This window comes from Nipponia nippon, unplaced genomic scaffold (genome assembly GCF_047370975.1).
Source record: "Nipponia nippon isolate SJK-2023a ecotype South Korea unplaced genomic scaffold, ASM4737097v1 scaffold_1, whole genome shotgun sequence".
NCBI classification, from domain to species: domain Eukaryota; kingdom Metazoa; phylum Chordata; class Aves; order Pelecaniformes; family Threskiornithidae; genus Nipponia; species Nipponia nippon.
The window spans coordinates 47,780,230-47,797,929 of NW_028262290.1; the positions used below are offsets into that span (position 1 = coordinate 47,780,230).

Sequence of the window (17,700 nt, forward strand, 5' to 3'; positions counted from 1 at the left end):
TCATCAGGTAAGCTTCTAGAATTTAACTTCACAGATATTCAGATATTTTCTGGAGTATGAGCAAAAAAACATTACTAACTACCCAATGGAAGGTAAAGTGTTAAATGTTTTAAATTAGTCAAAATACAGTAATTATATTCTGGTCAATGTAAAAAAGCTGCAGCAGTTTCAAACAGCTAACAATAGTGCAGCTTGTCATTAAAAGAGTCAGCAAAATATAATGGAAATCAAATAACAAAATCTAAGTTATTTTCTGTAATATAAACTTGCGTATGCACTCGACTATTGATCACGACTAAATAAAAATGCATTAGATTTAATCATTATCTGTTTGTTCAGTCTTCTGCATGTACCTGTGTTAGGAAAGCATCAGGTCTGTGTATATAACTTTGCTTTTGAACTGCCTGAAAGTCACAGGGGATGACAGCAAGCTGAAGAGGCAGAGACCGAGCAGAGTCCCAAGGAACCCCATACTGGCTGTCAGGCTTGTGCCTAATATGCCAACGCTTACATTCACAAGCTGTATCACCAAAGTAACCGCTCATGTGATGCGGACACTGAAAGGGGTTACTCCTTTCTTTACACCCTCTCTGCATGCACCGGGTGTAGGGGGGCAGGGAGAAAGAGGATGACCAGTGTTTTTGCTGGAGATTTTCTACTGGCTTTGGTTGCACTGGGTTTTTCAGTGGATTCAACCACTTCCTTGGGCAGCCTGGCCCAATGCCTGACTAACCTTTTGGTGAAGAAGTTTTTCCTAATATCCAATCTAAACCTCCCCTGGTGCAACTTGAGGCCATTTCCTCTCATCCTATCGCTTGCTACTTGGCAGAAGAGACCAACCCCCACCTCGCTACAACCTCCTTTCAAGTAGTTGTAGAGAGCAATAAGGTCTCCCCTCAGCCTCCTCTTCTCCAGACTAAACAACCCCAGTTCCCTCAGCCATTCCTCATAAGACATGTGCTCTAGACCCTTCACCAGCTTCATTGCCCTTCTCTGGACACGGTCCAGCACCTCCATGTCCTTCTTGGAGTGAGGGGCCCAAAACTGAACACAGTACTCAAGGTGCAGCCTCACCAGTGCCGAGTACAGGGGGACGATCACTTCCCTAGTCCTGCTGGCCACACTAGCTCTGATACAAGCCAGGATGTTCTGATACAAGCCTTCTTGGCCACCTGGGCACACTGCTGGCTCATATTCAGCCAGCTGTTGACCAGCACCCTCAGGTCCTTTTCCACCAGGCAGCTCTCCAGCCACTCTTCCCCCAGCCTGTAGCGCTGCATGGGGTTGTTGTGACCCAAGTGCAGGACCCGGCACTGAGCCTTGTTGAACCTCATACAGCTGGCCTCAACCCATTGATCCAGCCTTTCCAGATGCCTTGGTAGAGCCTTTCTACATGTAGCATAACAGGACTCAGATCTCTGCTTAGGGCTCTGGGAACTGCTGTGGCGCAAGGAATAACCACAGCAACAACACACCAAGCTTTCTGTCCCAAATAGATGTCACTTGATATTTGATTTATTGATACGCTGGCTTTGAAAACTAAGTCCAGGTGAGACAATAGTGTGGCCACCAAAGGATGGCTGGAAGGGACATTCCACAGCTAAAGCTCCTAACACCAGAGTCTGAAAGGAAAAGCTGGGGAGTAACTGACCAGACTGAATCCTGTCCCAGACGATGGTCACGTAGTCATCCCGGTCAGACCGTGACTGCTCATGCCAGAATCCCAGGGCATGCAGGAACTCGTGCTGGATAGTCCCGATCCTGTCGCAGTTGGTTCCAATGGAGAGCTGCTGCAACCCCACTTGGCGGTTTCCCACTGAGGACCAGCAGCTAGCATTGACATAAAATGAGAGAGGGCTCTGTGAGATACATACCATCCCCGTGCCACATGAACTCCAGAATCAGTCTGCTCAACAGGTGTATTTTTAACTTGAGTGTTGAAGTTATGTTTTGCTACAGAGAGCACTTTTTCATTGATGTGTTCCTTACTGGATCCTTTCTTGTCACATTGCTCAGGAGCTAGCAGGGCTGATTGATAGAGCTTTAAACTACATTGGAAGGGGAAAAAGGACCAGCCTAGTCACTGACAAGCAACGGGATGGCACACCAAAGTTCGAGGAGCTGCGTGCTAGTGAGATTCCTCAGACTGCTCCACAAGGTAATGGGCACAATGAACCTCAATTGAAGTGTTTCTACACAAATGCAGGCAGCATGAGGAACAAGCAAGACGAACTAGGTGCCTGGGCCCAGTCCCAGAGATATGACATCACAGGCATAAATGAAACCTGGTGGGATGAGTCCTGTGAATGGTGTGCCATGACGGATGGTTACAGGCTCTTCAGGAGGGATAGGCAGGGCAGGTGAGGCAGGAGGGTGGCATTGTATGTAGTAGAGGGGCTGGAATGCATGGAGCTAGCAGTTGGCAATGGCACAGTTGAGAGCCTCTGGGTAAGGATTAAGGGACAGACAAATAAAGCAGATGTCGTTGTGGGAGTCTACTATAGGCCACCCAATCAGGATGATGACACTGATGAGTTAGGGTAACAGGAGGAAAACTGCCAGCAAGACCTCAACTCTGCATATGAGGAGAGCTGACTTCAGGCTGCTCAGGGAACTACTTAGGTCCTCTGGGAAAAAGCTTTTGAAGGTGCTGGGGCCCATCAGTGCTGGTCATTTTTTAAGTACCACCTCCTAAGAGCACAGGAGCAGGAAATTCCAAAATGTCGGAAGTCAAGCAGGCGAGGTAGAAGGCCGGCTTGGCTGAGTTGGGATCTTCTTCTAGAACTAAGGCAAAAAAAGAAAGTGTATGGCCAGTGGAAGCAAGGTCAGGCGACACAGAAGGACTACAGAGAGGCTGTTCGCCACTGTAGGGAGGAAATACGCGTGGCCAAAGCTCGATTAGAGCTGAAGCTGGCCAGTACTTTGAGGGACAATAAAAAGGGCTTTTTAAAATATGTAAATAGCAAAAGGCAGGCCAGAAATAACATTGGCCTGTTACTTGATGAGCATGGTCACCTCACAAACAGGGACATAGATAAAGCAGAGATGTTTAATGCTTTCTTTGCCTTGGTCTTCAACAACAACGATGGGCTCTGGGACTCCCAGGGCCCTGGGCTAGAGAACCATGACTGTGAGAATGACAAACTCCCAACCAGCCCTGAATTTGTGTGGGATTTGCTGCTCCAGCTGGATCCCTATAAGTCAATGGGGCTCAATGGGATTCATCCGAGGGTACTCAAAGAGGTGGCTGATGTCATAGTGAGACCTCTCTCAATGATTTTTCAATGCTCTTGGGAATCTGGAGAGGTCCCAGTTGACTGGAAGCTGGCAAACGCTGTACCAATCTTCAAGAATGGTAACAGGGATGACCCCGGTAACTACAGACCTGTCAGTCTCACCTCTGTGCCTGGCAAAATTATGGAGAAGATTATTCTGGGAGTTATTGAAAAACACCTGAAAGACAATGCAGTCATTGGTCCCAGCCAGCATGGGTTCTGCTTAACAAACTTAATTTCTTTCTATGACAAGGTTACCCACCTAGTTGACCAAAGGAAGCCAGTTGATGTAACCTTTTTGGATTTCAGTAAAGCTTTCGATACTGTCTCTCACAGTATCCTCCTGGACAAAATGTCCAGCATACAGCTGGATAAACACATAATGCAATGGGTGAGCAATTGGCTGACGGGTTGGACTCAAAGGGTTATAGTAAATGGGGATACATCGGGCTGTCAATCAGTCACTAGTGGGGTCCCGCCCTAAGGGGAATGGGGATCCATCTTAGGGCCAGTGCTCTTTAATGTCTTCATAAATTACTTGGATGCAGGACTTGAAGGATTACTATCTAAGGTTGCTGATGACACAAAATTGGGAGGAGCTGTTGACGCTCTTGAGGGCAGAGAGGCTCTGCAGAGAGATCTAGACAAATTACAGAGCTGGGCAATCACCAGCCATATGAAGTTTAACAAGAGCAAGTACCGGATTTTGCACCTGGGACATGGCAACCCTGGGTGTACATACAGACTGGGGAACGAGAGGCTGAAGAGCGGCCCCATGGAGAGGGATCTGGGCGTTCTGGTCAACAGCAAGTTGAACATGAGCCAACAGTGTGCCCTGGCAGCCAGGAGGGCCAACCGTGTCCTAGGGTGCATCAAGCACTGTATTGGTAACCGGCCGAGGGAGGTGACAGTCCCGCTCTATTCTGCGCTGGTGCAGCCTCTTCTTGAGTACTCTGTGCAGTTTTGGGCGCCACAGTATAAAAAGGATACGAGGCTACTAGAGAGTGTCCAGAGGAGAGCCACAAAGATGGTGAAGGGTTTAGAAGGGAAGCCTTATGAGGAGTGGCTGAAGTCACTTGGTCTGTTCACCCTGGAGAAGAGGAGACTGCGGGGAGACCTCATCGCGGTCTACGGCTTCCTGACAAGGGGAAGTGGAGGGGCAGGCACTGATCTCTTCTCCCTGGCGACCAATGATAGAACCCGAGGGAATGGCAGGAAGATATGGCAGGGAAGGTCTAGGCTGAATATTAGGAAAAGGTTCTTCACCCAGAGGGTGGTGGAGCACTGGAACAGGCTTCCCTGGGAGGTAGTCACAGCGCCAAGCCTGACAATATTCAAGAAGCATTTAGACAATGCCCTCAGGCATATGGTGTGAATTTTGGGGTTGTCCTATGCAGAGACAGGAGTTGGACTCAATGATCCTTGTGGGTCCCTTCCAACTCAGGACATCCTATGATTCTATGATTTATCTCTGTTTCGATGAGCAAGCAGTTCCCTTGCTCTGGGTCTATTGTTTTTAATGGGTTTTCTTTAGCAGAAAAATGTTGAGCTATTTGCGACAGAAGAAAACTGATGAGGATTTCATTGGTACTCTGGTAAACATCGAGAACTATGGGCACATGATTTAGAGCAATTAAGTTACTCCAAATTAACAATTTTTAGCTGGACCACAGTAAGTGCCTGTGAGTGCACTTGGAACCTGTCCCTATCATAAGGGAAACCAGATTCATGCACATTCTTGCCTCTGCCATTGCAGCTGCTTCTCTCTTTACTGTTTTGGCCTTTTGCTTTGTAAGGGGCTGTGGCTGCCAGGCAAGGTATGATTCTGCTCAGCTGTGTTTACCTTCTGAAAGGTTGGTGGATTTGACAGTGCTTTTCATAAGCTCTTTTCTTTCTAGCTGTTTGTGAGCTGCTGCGCTAGAGCACTTGCTGCTGACACACTCACAAGGAAAAGCAAAACCGCAGCTCTGCTGAAAGTTTTATTAAAGAATAAAAAAATTCAGTGAGCTATCTGCACAAGCCAATAAAATGGCACCCCATGCCCACAAAGTAGCAAGCACAGAGAGTTACATTTAAATTGATATTTTATGCAGCAAATAAATCAACACTTACCCAATAAAGTCCATAAAATTAATCGGGCGCAAAATATGCCATAGGATTTGCAGTCCTCTCACCCCAGAAATTTAAAAACACAAGCACACCATGTGCTTTTGAACCCTGTAACTTATTAGTGCAACATATTCCCCAGTATTTCTCTTTCCACAAAGCAGCACAGGCCTTGGCTATTGATTATTCATTAAAATCACAGCATGAGTCCTAGGAAGGAGCACATGTGGCATCCATGATTTCATGGGCTTCCCTTGAACAAGGCCTCATATCGATTACGCAGTTTTTTCTGGTTGTGCAGAAGTCTAAGAAGTCCATCACAGTTCTGGGTCCACCTCATACTAAAGCAGCTGCCTCTGGCTTCATAGCTGCTGCACAGAGCACAGCAGGCTACGGCACATCCAGGACACTTGGCAAAATTAGCATCCAACTACCAGGGGACGCAGCTTCTCCTTGCCTTCAGTCTGCCAAATGCCTACAACACAATCATTCTGCAACCACAGAGGGAGTAAATGCTTGGTCTGTGTTGCCCAGCATTGAGAATAAAACTAGGTGCGTGGGACAGAGCACTCCAGAGCAATGGGCACCTGGAACCCCATGTTAGCAGTGTCTTTGGGAGGGAAGAAAATGGAGGGAAAGTCCCAGCTTCCCCAAGCGTGTGAGAGCCGTATCTCCACCAGTTCAATGCTTTCTGCATTGCTAGTTGCTCTATTAGAGGCTAGAGGGACAGGGAAGTACCTGCTCCGACTAATCCCATCAGCCTTCTTTTTGGAAGATGGACTGTAGGTAGATGCATGCCATCAGTAGTGATGATACCATCTATAAATCCTATTCTTTAACAGCTGGCACTTATTTCAGGCACATTTTTATACTAACGTCCTGCTAGTAAATAACTTCCCATAGTATCACAGATCACCAGTATCAGCACACAAAGACTTTGACTTACCAGCACCAAGCTGGTTGGCCAGGGATCTGTATCAATCCACTTCTGCATGGGTTCCCTTTGCCATGTGCCACAGTGGCAAAGAGCTAAGGTGACCTCCCAGGAGAGCTCCGTGAAAACCTGATTTCCCATGTGGAAATACTAGAGACAGGGTTGATCCCCCCTGGTCTGCTAACAATTTGACTCTACCACACCATACAAGTTTTCCTGCTGAATAAGACCTGCCCTTCCTGAGAAAAGCAGGGAGAAATAGGACATCCATTCCAGGTTCCCGGACTGTTCTGTGAGCTTTGCAGGCACCTGCCACATCTGATGTTCCTGCATTTCTGTAATTCACAAGCATCCCTCACGTATTTTGCTTAGCACACAGGCTGGAGTCATGAAAAGGTCTTTAAAGAGATCCACAGTCTAACCTCTGCTGCGGATCCATAGACCTGAATAGGGGGTGAGGTGAAAGGCTGTGCACTAGAAAACCTTACATGTACCTCTACTCAGCATTACAAATGTATACCTGTTAACATAATACAGGCAGTAGCCAAGGCTTGGGGAATGGTAGATAAAGAATGTGGACAGGGAGAGGGCTCTTTGCACAGGGTTTGATGTCACTGTGTGTATATATCAGAGACTACAAACATATTTTTACACAGGGCAGTCAACACAACAAAATGGCAGCTGGCTTCTTTTGTGGCTGACTTCATTTGAATTCAAAAGGATCATCCAGACGAGGACTTTATGGCCTACTACAAATCCTTTTGACACAAAGTTCCCCCACCTTCCTCTGTCTGTTTTATAGATGCAAGCCAAGATCAGAAAGGCAAAGATGATTTCTCAGCTTTTTCTTGGTGCAATAAAACTTTATGAATCCGGCTGGTGTTGCCAGGAACTTTGTGCTCCTGTCTGCACTGTACCCTCTGGACTGAGGGGTTTAGTCCGCCATTAGAGGAGTCCTAGCTGATTAAAAAAAGATAACTAGGAACAGCAGAGCGGAAATGGGTTGGTTTATCCACGTTTCACTTTGTCCCATTATATTGGAAGAGAGGAATGGAGTGAAATGAAAGGCAGTTAATGCAGGGTCAGTCCTAATAATTTCTTTATACAGCCCCAAGCTAGCTCACTGAAACTGGACAGCCATTTTCAGCAGACTGCACCATTTAGCTCCAATCTTCTAAAAAGTGCTGCTGAGCGTTAATTGTTTTACAAATGTGTCAGCTGAGATGACAGAAACATTTCAGGGCAAGAAACACACCAGGCAGTGAGGGCAAGATACGTTATCCAACTAGAGTGACTTGCCTTCTTCATCACCATGACTCATCTATTTTTAATAGACATATAAATGAAACATTGTGCAGAGGCCTCTTACTTGCCATAGGCTAAATATTGTGGGTTTTTTCAGGTACATTTATTAGCAAATTCAATGCATACTTTATGTGATTAAGGACTAAAAAATTTAGCTACATGAGTTTTGCATTTGGCTCAAAAAGCCGAAGAGTCATTAGCACAAGAATATGCCTTGCTCCCTAAGTCTCCACTTATACATCTTTTAGGGTTGAGTTTCAATGTCATGTGCACAGCATGAAGAATAGAAAATACAAAGAGCCAGAGACCGAAGAAATTTTGAAACAATTATCTGCTACAAATATCTCAGAACAAGCCAAAGGGAAAGGGAAACATTTCTATTATCAGAAAATCTTTCCCATTTATGAATGCATTCTCATATTGGGAAATGATTTTCTGAAAGTAAATTTCCTCACCAGGCTATCAAGCTTTCCCTGATCTCCTTTTCTAACAGAGAAATGGTTCAGCATAGAGTGGAGAATATATTTGTTCTTGTTGCACTGTTTTGACAGAGACTGTCTTAGGGAAGCAGCTGGGGCAATTTTGACTTCTTTACTGGAGTCTTATTTTGCAAAAGCTAAGGTGGAATAGCATAACTATTCATCAAAAGAGGTAAATAAAGTGAAATGTCTCTACAATATCTCAGTGCTGTGCAGCATTTAAAAATATTGCTGTTATATCTGAATGCTGGTGTGACATTGTTGAAATGCAATTCCGTTTGTTCTAGTCAAACAAATTCATTGTCCCACAGTTAGAATTACCATATTTCCACTGGGATTTTTTTTTTCTGAAAACTAAGGTATACTAAGAATGACCATTTGAAAGTGACACTCCATATACTCAAAGATCGGTCAAGAAAGTAATTGGCTTGTTTCTAATATCTTTTACCATGCCCAGAAAATTACCTCTGAAAGGACTTGATTACCTCTTGTATTTAAAAAGAAGTATCAGCAAGAAATTGTTCCTTACTACCAAGGTAATACCTGTTTCGGAAACTATCACAATTTCCAGTTAAAAAAAGACTGGAAAAACAGACACAACAAAAATACAAAATTATAATCAGGTATATGAGTTTTAGAGTGAATACTGGCCATGAAAATAGCCTGTAGCCAAACAGGAGGAGAGTTATTTTACATTACTCCTCTTACCCACTTCCTTTGAAGACAGATATGTAATTCTTCTCCCCTTCCCAAGGTTTGAAGTCAATACAGGTTTTCAGTCGATACTGTTCAAATGCCTTGAGGATGAGTCCCTTAGCATTCATTTCTGCAAAGCAAACAATGTGTTCTTGTCAATAGTGAGCCAATAGGTTTGTACTATTATCCGTATGGAACAAGTCCTAAAGGCGGGTCTTGCTCCAACAATCTTTGATTAAAATAAGCAGGATTTTTGCTAGATTAAGACCTGGGTAAGGACCTAAAACCCATAAATTAGGCTATTGTGACATTGTATCTTCCTCTTGTTCTGTTTCCACGTAATTTTTCTTTGGTACTTCTGTACAAAATATGACATGATAAGTATATAATGCATGATAGTGTGTGGTTCTTCATTTTGTAAATTCATTCATTTACTTTGCCGAGATTTATGTGAGCAAGTATTAAATGAACAGGGAAGGAAGATATCAGATTTCACCTAGTGCAGACTGCAGGCTACAGATCTCTGACAGAATTCCTCTAGCACTTGAACTGCTAACATTATATCTGGGTTATCTATCTATCTCCTCTAAGTAATTTATGTGTTTTCAACCCAGTTTAGATCTAAATCTAAACTGGGGGTGGGTGATTTTTTTTTTCGTGTCATGTACCAGAAAGCTAACCCCATGTTGTGTAGTGAGGGCACAATCTCCCCATGTGGTATACAGTAAGAACTCAATCTCCATCTCACCACTTGCCTCTGCCATGCAGAGCCACAGCCGTGTGGATTCAAAGGGATGGAGACAAGCTATGGTGTGTCCCTGGCCCCACAACAGGGGACTCAGCGATGTGCGATTGCAAACTGCATTGCCTGCCAGAATGCCAATTTGCCATCGGTGCTGTAGATGATGTAAATGGCCAGGTAAGCTTTTCTGCTTTAAAAGGATCTGAAGATCCTTTTTTTCTTCTGCTTAGTTTCATGTCTCAGACATATGCTTTTAAAACCAAATCAGTCTGCTGAGACTCAGCACCAACACCAAGCTGATATACCCTGCTTGTGCGTACCCAGGCCCAATCCTGCTGTGGGAAATGGCCTGCTCAAGACTTACAAAAGAGGAAAGGATGCCACAGTATCTTTACCAATCTGTATTTAACATTTCAATCAACGTGACATACAGACATTCTCAAGGGCATATACTGTACCCAGGCTATCTTCAAGAACGTAGGGAATAACTTGGGGCCACCGATAGTTATCACCAATGATGGAGTTCCGTTCCTGCATCTGAGAAAGAAAATAAGTATGCAGTCCTCAGTAAAAAGTGATTTAGGATCAGGGACTACAATAGTGCTAAAGCAAAGCACATCTCCTACAAGTCCATATAAGACATATAGGAAATCAAAGGCCTCAAAAACTTTGGAAGATCACTCAGAAGTCTAAGGTTTGGGTTTGAAATCCCTTCACTCCCTTCTACCAGTGTCTCCAACTTCTGCAGCATTTTCTCCATACAAATTACCTGAGATTTTGATGGATGTGTGAGGAGAGCTTCAGCTCCTGTGGGAAGCATTAAGATCTAAAGAAGTCCTGATAACTGTACAGAGATTAATAATTCTGTAATTTTTCATAATGCGAGGGTTTGCTCCTGTGCCCTTAGCAAGTGCTGTCCTTGCTTCTACTGATATGCTCAGGCCAAAACAGGTCACCAAAAGGGACAGTAAAGCACCATTGACTTTCAGGAGTATAAAACACTTTTGGGGTTTCTTCTAGGTCTCTTTAGGATGTAACTTGCTGTGTAAATATTTTTTTTTGATGGATCGGATAGGGATACTGGAGAGATGCTTTAAAATGTGGTATTACAGACCTAATTTTCCATTGGTTTTAGTGAATCTACTTATATGATGAAGGTTTTGCAGTACTGGTCTCTAAATTTAATTGGCTTATAATGAATATTGTGCAGATAAATGATGAATCTTTTATATAAACCTGTCCGGATGATGATTAGTGCTGCTGAATCTCTTAAAAGTTCAAATATAAAAAACACAGTAAAGGTAATAAGAAGCTAATAATATTGATCTAATGGCTAAACCGACCTTATTCTGGATAATGTTTCTGCAAATGTTCCCAACTCCTTCATTGTCTATGACATATTGCAGAAATCCATCCCCAAACTTCTTCAGTTTATTGTTACATAAACAGCATTTATTGTTAGTAGGAACAGGACACATCAATCATTTCCATGCCAGCGACACTTTACATTACATAAGTCAATGACATATTTCTGGTTTTATATTTTATGTTTGAACTCACCCCGTCAAGTTTGATGTCTCCCTCAAAAAGGTCTAGTCCTAAAGCTAAAGGGAAGAAGAGATTAACATTCAGTTATTGTATTGATCTGTGGCTACCATAATGAAAATCACAAAAAAAAAAAAAAAGAGAAACTGAATTTTAAAAAACCTTCATTGATGTCAAAGATGTCTTGATCAATTCCTCCATCTACATCTATTTCTGAAAAATAAAAAGACAAGTGAGGTAGGACATTAGCTCTTGCTGTTATCTTTATGAAGTGTGAAAATTAATGCAATAACAATAACAGTAATTATAAATCTGTGTCTGTCCTAGTGATGTTTATGAGCAGCTGTTTTTGTTGACTGCCTCCCATGCATACAAATAGATCTCTAAACAGAACTCACCAGTTGTCTCCAGAGCAGGCTGAGGAGGGGGAAGAAAAAAAGATATTATTAGAAAGGCACATAATGAAATGCAGCTCGCGTTACTCTCTCAACAGTATTAGAGACGCGATTTAAGCTCAACTGACAGCACTTAGTGCGTGGCTTTGTATTGGATTGACTGGACCCACTGCTTTCTCATTTGACTGGAAATGTTTATTTGCTTATGTGTTAGCTTTGTGTCCTCCCTACTTCAGGTTGCCCAACAAATAAGTCACCCAGTACTGCTTCTGTAAAGTTTTCACAACCGTTTTTCTCTCGCCACTCAGGCAGTGCTGAATGGCCTTTCACAAATGAGAAGAGCCAATTATTTCTATGAAATCAAGTATTGCTACAAGTCAGGTGCTATGGGAGCTATGCTTAACCTTCCCTTGTAAAGCTGAAGATGGGGGGGAATGAGTGGTCCAGCATCATGCCTCAAGTCTTTGAAGGACAAGACATAGAGTCTAGGTCACCTCAGCTCCAGTTCAGTGCCTTAGCTGGGCTTGGTTTACCTCAGCAATACCAACTAACAGGCTGTTTCTGCAATGTGCAAAATCCAAGTTCCATGTTGGAGCAAGACCGAAAAAATATACATAGCACACATTTCCTTGCCATAACATGCCCATAGAATATAATTTATGTTCTTTTATTGGACTAGACACTTCATTTTGGACTGGTTTGAACATACTTGACATAACACTATGCAACTATTTCTCATGCAGTAGGTAAAATCATGAACAGCCTTTCTAACAAATTGATGCTGAGTGAGTTTTTCTGTTTCTCATCAGGAGCCTTGTATTTGTATGTTTGACAAGGAGTTCACCAACTGAAGGTAAAAAACACCCTTAAATTCTAAGCTCTGACAATATAGTTTACAGATATAGGAAATGGTGAGATATAACAGCAATTCTGCAAAGCAGGGTGAGATTTTTACTTTTATTTTTACTATAGTTCCCCTCCCAACTGCTTTTCTTTCTCCATATTAATAATTTGTTCTCTCTTGTACATGCAGTTTTGCATGTATGACTTATTTTTCCAGTATGATAAGCATCTGCAACCTCTATTAGAAGCAATGAACAGTACAAAATCAGAATGTTGAAAAATGGCAAAAATCAAGTCCATGCAGTCTACAAGAATATTAATTTTGGTAATTTCTACCACCTGCCTGATGGATAAGAAAATAGTATGGCCTGAATATTCAAGAGAGATTCAAATGCACATGCTCTTCTAGACCTGACTTTCAGCACATAATGATGGGAACAATTTTGAGGGCAAACATAACTGTGGGCCCTAAAACTGATGGGATTCATATAAAAACTTTAACCAAATGCAGAAAAAAAATAACTCCAATGAAATTTCTTTCTTTGGAAAAGGTTCAGAAAGGAAGTTTTGAAATTGTCAGAATGTCCTATTTTAGCTTTTTAATGAAAGATTCATCTTCAATCTGAAATGACTGTCTTGTGAAAACTTCAGCAAATGGCAGAAAAAAATATTGTAAATGCAAAAGCCTGAAATCTCATTTTAACATTTTGATTCACCTGAACTAAAATTAATTCAAACTGTTGCTCCACAGTTTTTGTCAGATTTTCATCATTTATTCTGATTGCCTAAGTGGGGAAAACCACGTAGAGGCTGTAATTTATAGGTTGAAGAGAGATAATTCCTAATTGGTATGACCTGGCATAATCAAATGCTTAATATCTAAATGTTGTATAACCAGGCAAAGTTTATAATCAACTTCTGCTGCTGCTTCTTAATTTCCTTAATGAAAACTACCACACACATATGTCCTTGCCCAGTCTAAAGGCAGGCTTTTGACATTGAAGTGTTGGTTACAAAAAACATTGAGTAGAATCTGTTTCCTGACCCAATTTCTCTTGAAACAGCCTTGTTTCAGTACTTCACAGTTTTAGGTTGTTTCAAAATTTGGTAGATTTTAAGATACCCGACTCTTAAAAACCCAGTGTCATTGTGGAAATGTGACTGAGTCCATAGAAAAACTGTTACCAGACTTGGGCAGATGCAAATGCTGAAGGATTGATTTTGATCTCACATTTCACTGAGTTAACTGGTATTATTCAGGTTTACATTGATGCATGAGAAATAAGGATGGGGACTTCAGAAAAAAGGAATAAGCATGTAACTGTATACAGATACAGTTTAACAAACCAAAATATATTTTTCAAACAAATCATCCATAAATCTGCAATGTCAATAGACTCATCTTACATTCTGACGTTTTATTGAACATATATCCTCTCATTACATTTCATTATCACTGGATATGCATAAGACAGTATCCAGTCCACGTATTCAAGTTTTGAAATGAAAGTGCAGCCTGTAAAACAAGCTGAAAGTACAAGGGCAAAGTGCGTAACACACATTTTGAAGACTTCATTTGCTTTTAAACTCCCACTCTCACAGATTTCTACCTAACGTGGAAGAAAAAAACAACAAGTAAAGCTTGCAATATTCAAAAATTAAAATTACATTATTGTCTTTTCTGTTAAAGATTGCTGATGGAGGAGAAGAATCATACCTGTATATGTTGAATCCTCTTGTAACCGTTAATGGAGAGTAAAATGTTTCTACAGTTTCAATAATTATAAACTACAATATACCCATATCAACTAATCAGAAAGCATAACTGTGCTAAAGATGAAAACTGGCTAGCTCATGGAAAAGCTCCTCTATCAGCAGCAAAATCTAGCAAACTGAAATCAATGTAGCTAGGTCCACCAGTACTTTTGGTTCATAAACCAAAATGTGAATCCATGACTGAAGAATATGAAATTCAGCAATTGACTGAAATCCAGGCTGGTCCTTAGTGTCTGAAAATTGTCACTGAATGTTTTATGCTGAAGGAATCCCTTTCATCACTCTTTTCCACTTCCTTCTCAACAGAACTAGGTCTTTAGTCCTGTGAATGTCAACAGTAAAATACTCAGTTTCAAAAGGAGTATCTTTGTGTACAAATATTATTTGTCTCAGTAGCAATGGCTTCCACCGCAATACCAGCCTGACAACTAAGACCTGTATGATGCATTTCTAGTCTCTGAAATTTTTGAAAATAAACAACAGATTCACAGTTCACAGTCATGTGCAGAGGAAGGTTATACTACCTGTGGTGTACCAAAGAGGAATCTAATTTAGTCTAACCAATGCTACTTTTAAATCTACACACAAAAAAATTTCTGAATGTTTATAATATTAGTCCCTAACTGTGGCAAACAACATGGTTTGTGTGAATTAAGTTACATTAAAGGTTGGTCAAACCATGGCTTTTGAACACATTTAACTGGCAAATAGTTCAAGTGCATATTGAATGGGTGGGAAACTTCTCACCTTTTTTAGTCACATAAAAACTAGGCAAGTAGACTCACGCAGTAATCAGTGGAGAAACAAATGAGTAATTGCATACATAACTCATCTGCCACTAAAATAGGTATGGCACTGTGATGGCATCTCCAGAAGATGATCCACCTCACCTAGCTTGGACATCTATTCAAGGATGTGATAAATCAGCCAATGAAAATTTCCCTGTCTCACCATGAACTTCAGATGCAGTATAGTCAACCAGTTTAGATGAGACGCCCTAATTTATCAGTGTTTTCTCCAGACTATATAACTTTGAGTATTGGCATCCAGAAATACAGAAGAAGCTGTTTCTGGCCATAAGGCACATGGAAATGAAAGAATTAGCCCTGGTGATCAGAAGCCCCTCTCTCACACAGAAGCTGGCTGTTAACGAGTCAGTTCAATGTGTAAAAGCTTGTAGATGTCAGTAGCAGTCTGCATCACCTACTACATGCTTTACCAAACCCTGTAGAGGAATCTAAACAAGGCTGAGACTTGAGTTTCTAAAAGGTTGGGAACAGAGGAACAGGTAGTCATGATGGGCAGCAGAAATACAAGGGAATTGTGATGCTGTGGTAGCGGGGGATACAGGAGGTCTATGGGAAACTTGGGGACATGAGGCTGAGGTCTTGACTTAGGGAGATATATGAGCATGTGTTGGTGGAGAGGAAGAGGATACGACTGCCACAGTGAGGTATTAGAGCTAGATTCAGACAGTTAAGTTGCATAATGTAAAATAGATAATGTTATTCCACTTAAGTAATGTCACAATAAGTAATACCTTGCTCTGTAGATTACCCTGAAGCTATGAACAGCCGAAATGAACTTTCAACAACCTATTGGTTTTTGTTCTCCAAACTAATTATCTTGTGTATCACCAAAATTCCTGGCCTCTGCATTAAATTATCACAAGATGAGCAAAATGCCACATTTCACTACAAAAGACAGGAAATACAAAATCTGAACTGTTACTTTTTTGGCACTAAATTGTTCAGCTGGATTGGAGGAACAGAAAACAGTCATTTACCAGTGTACCCAGTGGCTAAAAAGGCATCAATTTCAATATCAAATATATTGTGTTACAGCAAAAAAAATCATATTTCCATTCAAATATGGAGTAGCAAAATAAATTTTAATACTTATCTTGATTCTAACACCAGACTTGCTGTTCTGGTAACATTACTTCGAATACTAGTGGATATTTTGCTTAGATGGGGAATGTAAGATAAGGTCTTCCCATGTATAACCAGACCTATTAAAAATAGCAGCACTAAGACCCCGAGGAAACAGAAATCTTTCTCTGTCTTCCATGCAGATGACAATAGAATTCTTATTTTGCAAAAGCAACTTATTTAAGTCTTTTCCTCTCAAACTCATCTTAAGCTGCATTGGTTACTCGATCATATAAACAACATTCATTCTTTGTTTTCTTACCTGACTCCAGACCACCTGAAGAAGAAGCCAAGTTAGGAGCACAGGCCGAGAAAACCAGTCCATGTTCTTATCCAGTCAGCAGTTGCATGGACAGAATTTCAGACCAACTTGGTATTTAAGGAAGTAAATATCATAAAGTAAAACCTTTGTCCTTTCACCAGCGATTAACTTACCTGCCTTTTTCTTGTCCAGTAGGCAAAGTCCATCATTACTATATTACGATAACTAACATATACTTTGACTATTTTTAAGCATTGCTGTGAGAAAAAGTATTGGACACAAATTGACATACAGGGTGAAATGGACACAAGAAAATGGAAATATAGAGGAAACAGACACACTGAAATACAGGAAATTCCATTTAAACGTAAGAAAACTTTTTTTATTCTAAGAGTTTTTAAGCACTAGAACAAATTGCCCAGAGAAGTTGTGGAGTCTCCATCCTTGGACACAGTCAAAACCCAACCAGATAGAGCCCTGAGCAACCTGCCGCAGGTAACCCTGCCGCAAGCAGGGGGATTGGACTAGGGGATCTCTGAGGTGCCTTCCCACCTCAACCATCCTGTAACTGAGTGAACAGAGCTGGCACTAAAACCTTTTGAACAACTGAAAGCTAGCAAGACTCTTGGCAGCTAAGACATTAATATATTAATAAATATGGGTTTTTTTGACAGAAAGTGAAAATGGGAAATGAGTGTGCCTAAAAAAAATCTGTCAGCAACATAATTTCAGTATCTTGCTTTTAGAAAAAGCAATGCCATTTCTATTGTTGATGAATGTGAAATTATGTATTTGTCAGAAAATCATATAATGGTCTTCTTCTGGACTATTTAAAAATTCCATACAAAAACATTTTTTAAATGTCAGTACCATTGTACTATCACCATTGTCTGTTACTCTTTGGAGTTTTAGTTTCTTCCAACTTCAGTCATCTCTTTTACTTACCAGCTGCCAGAGACCACTGAAATTGCCAGTTTCTTCTTACACTTAAACTGAAGGCACTCGTGGTAATTGTATGATCAGACTTGGCTAACATTTCACTTTCCCAGACCAACTACCTGGTTAGAATGTCATAAAAACTAAAAAGGACATTTAGATTTTGTATTGTAAATACAGAGTCCCAAATGATTATATAAAAATTAATAACATTTCTCATACTACTTCAAGTGTCAGAGCTGATAAGAAAGAACAGGTTGATCCTAAGTAATGAGGACACCTGAGCAATTTCTAGCTGCTTATTTCATTGCCGATCCATTGAGAAGTAGCAGTTGTGGATATTGTTGTTCTTATAATGTTCTTATAATGCTATTTTTTTCAACAAAAGTAACAATAAGTATTGGCATTCTCAACCCACCAATAACGATGGTGTCAATTGTTCTCAAATCAGTGATGTCTGGAAGATTGAAAAGCT

The 17,700-nt window shown here is 41.2% G+C and overlaps 1 protein-coding gene across 1 annotated transcript in view; it reads right to left on the reverse strand.

The window, feature by feature from the left end:
- The window catches only part of MEP1B (meprin A subunit beta), a 31,307-nt gene extending 14,955 nt beyond the window's left edge, over window positions 1-16,352 (reverse strand). Inside the window, exons 1-7 of the mRNA XM_087736321.1 lie at window positions 16,290-16,352; window positions 11,481-11,499; window positions 11,245-11,295; window positions 11,098-11,141; window positions 9,996-10,068; window positions 8,808-8,925; window positions 1,652-1,830 (exon numbers count right to left, since the gene is read on the reverse strand). Coding sequence (XP_087592447.1) covers window positions 1,652-1,830; window positions 8,808-8,925; window positions 9,996-10,068; window positions 11,098-11,141; window positions 11,245-11,295; window positions 11,481-11,499; window positions 16,290-16,352 — 547 coding nt within the window. The remainder of the gene's footprint in view (window positions 1-1,651; window positions 1,831-8,807; window positions 8,926-9,995; window positions 10,069-11,097; window positions 11,142-11,244; window positions 11,296-11,480; window positions 11,500-16,289) is intronic.
- Between the last annotated feature and the right edge of the window lie 1,348 nt (window positions 16,353-17,700).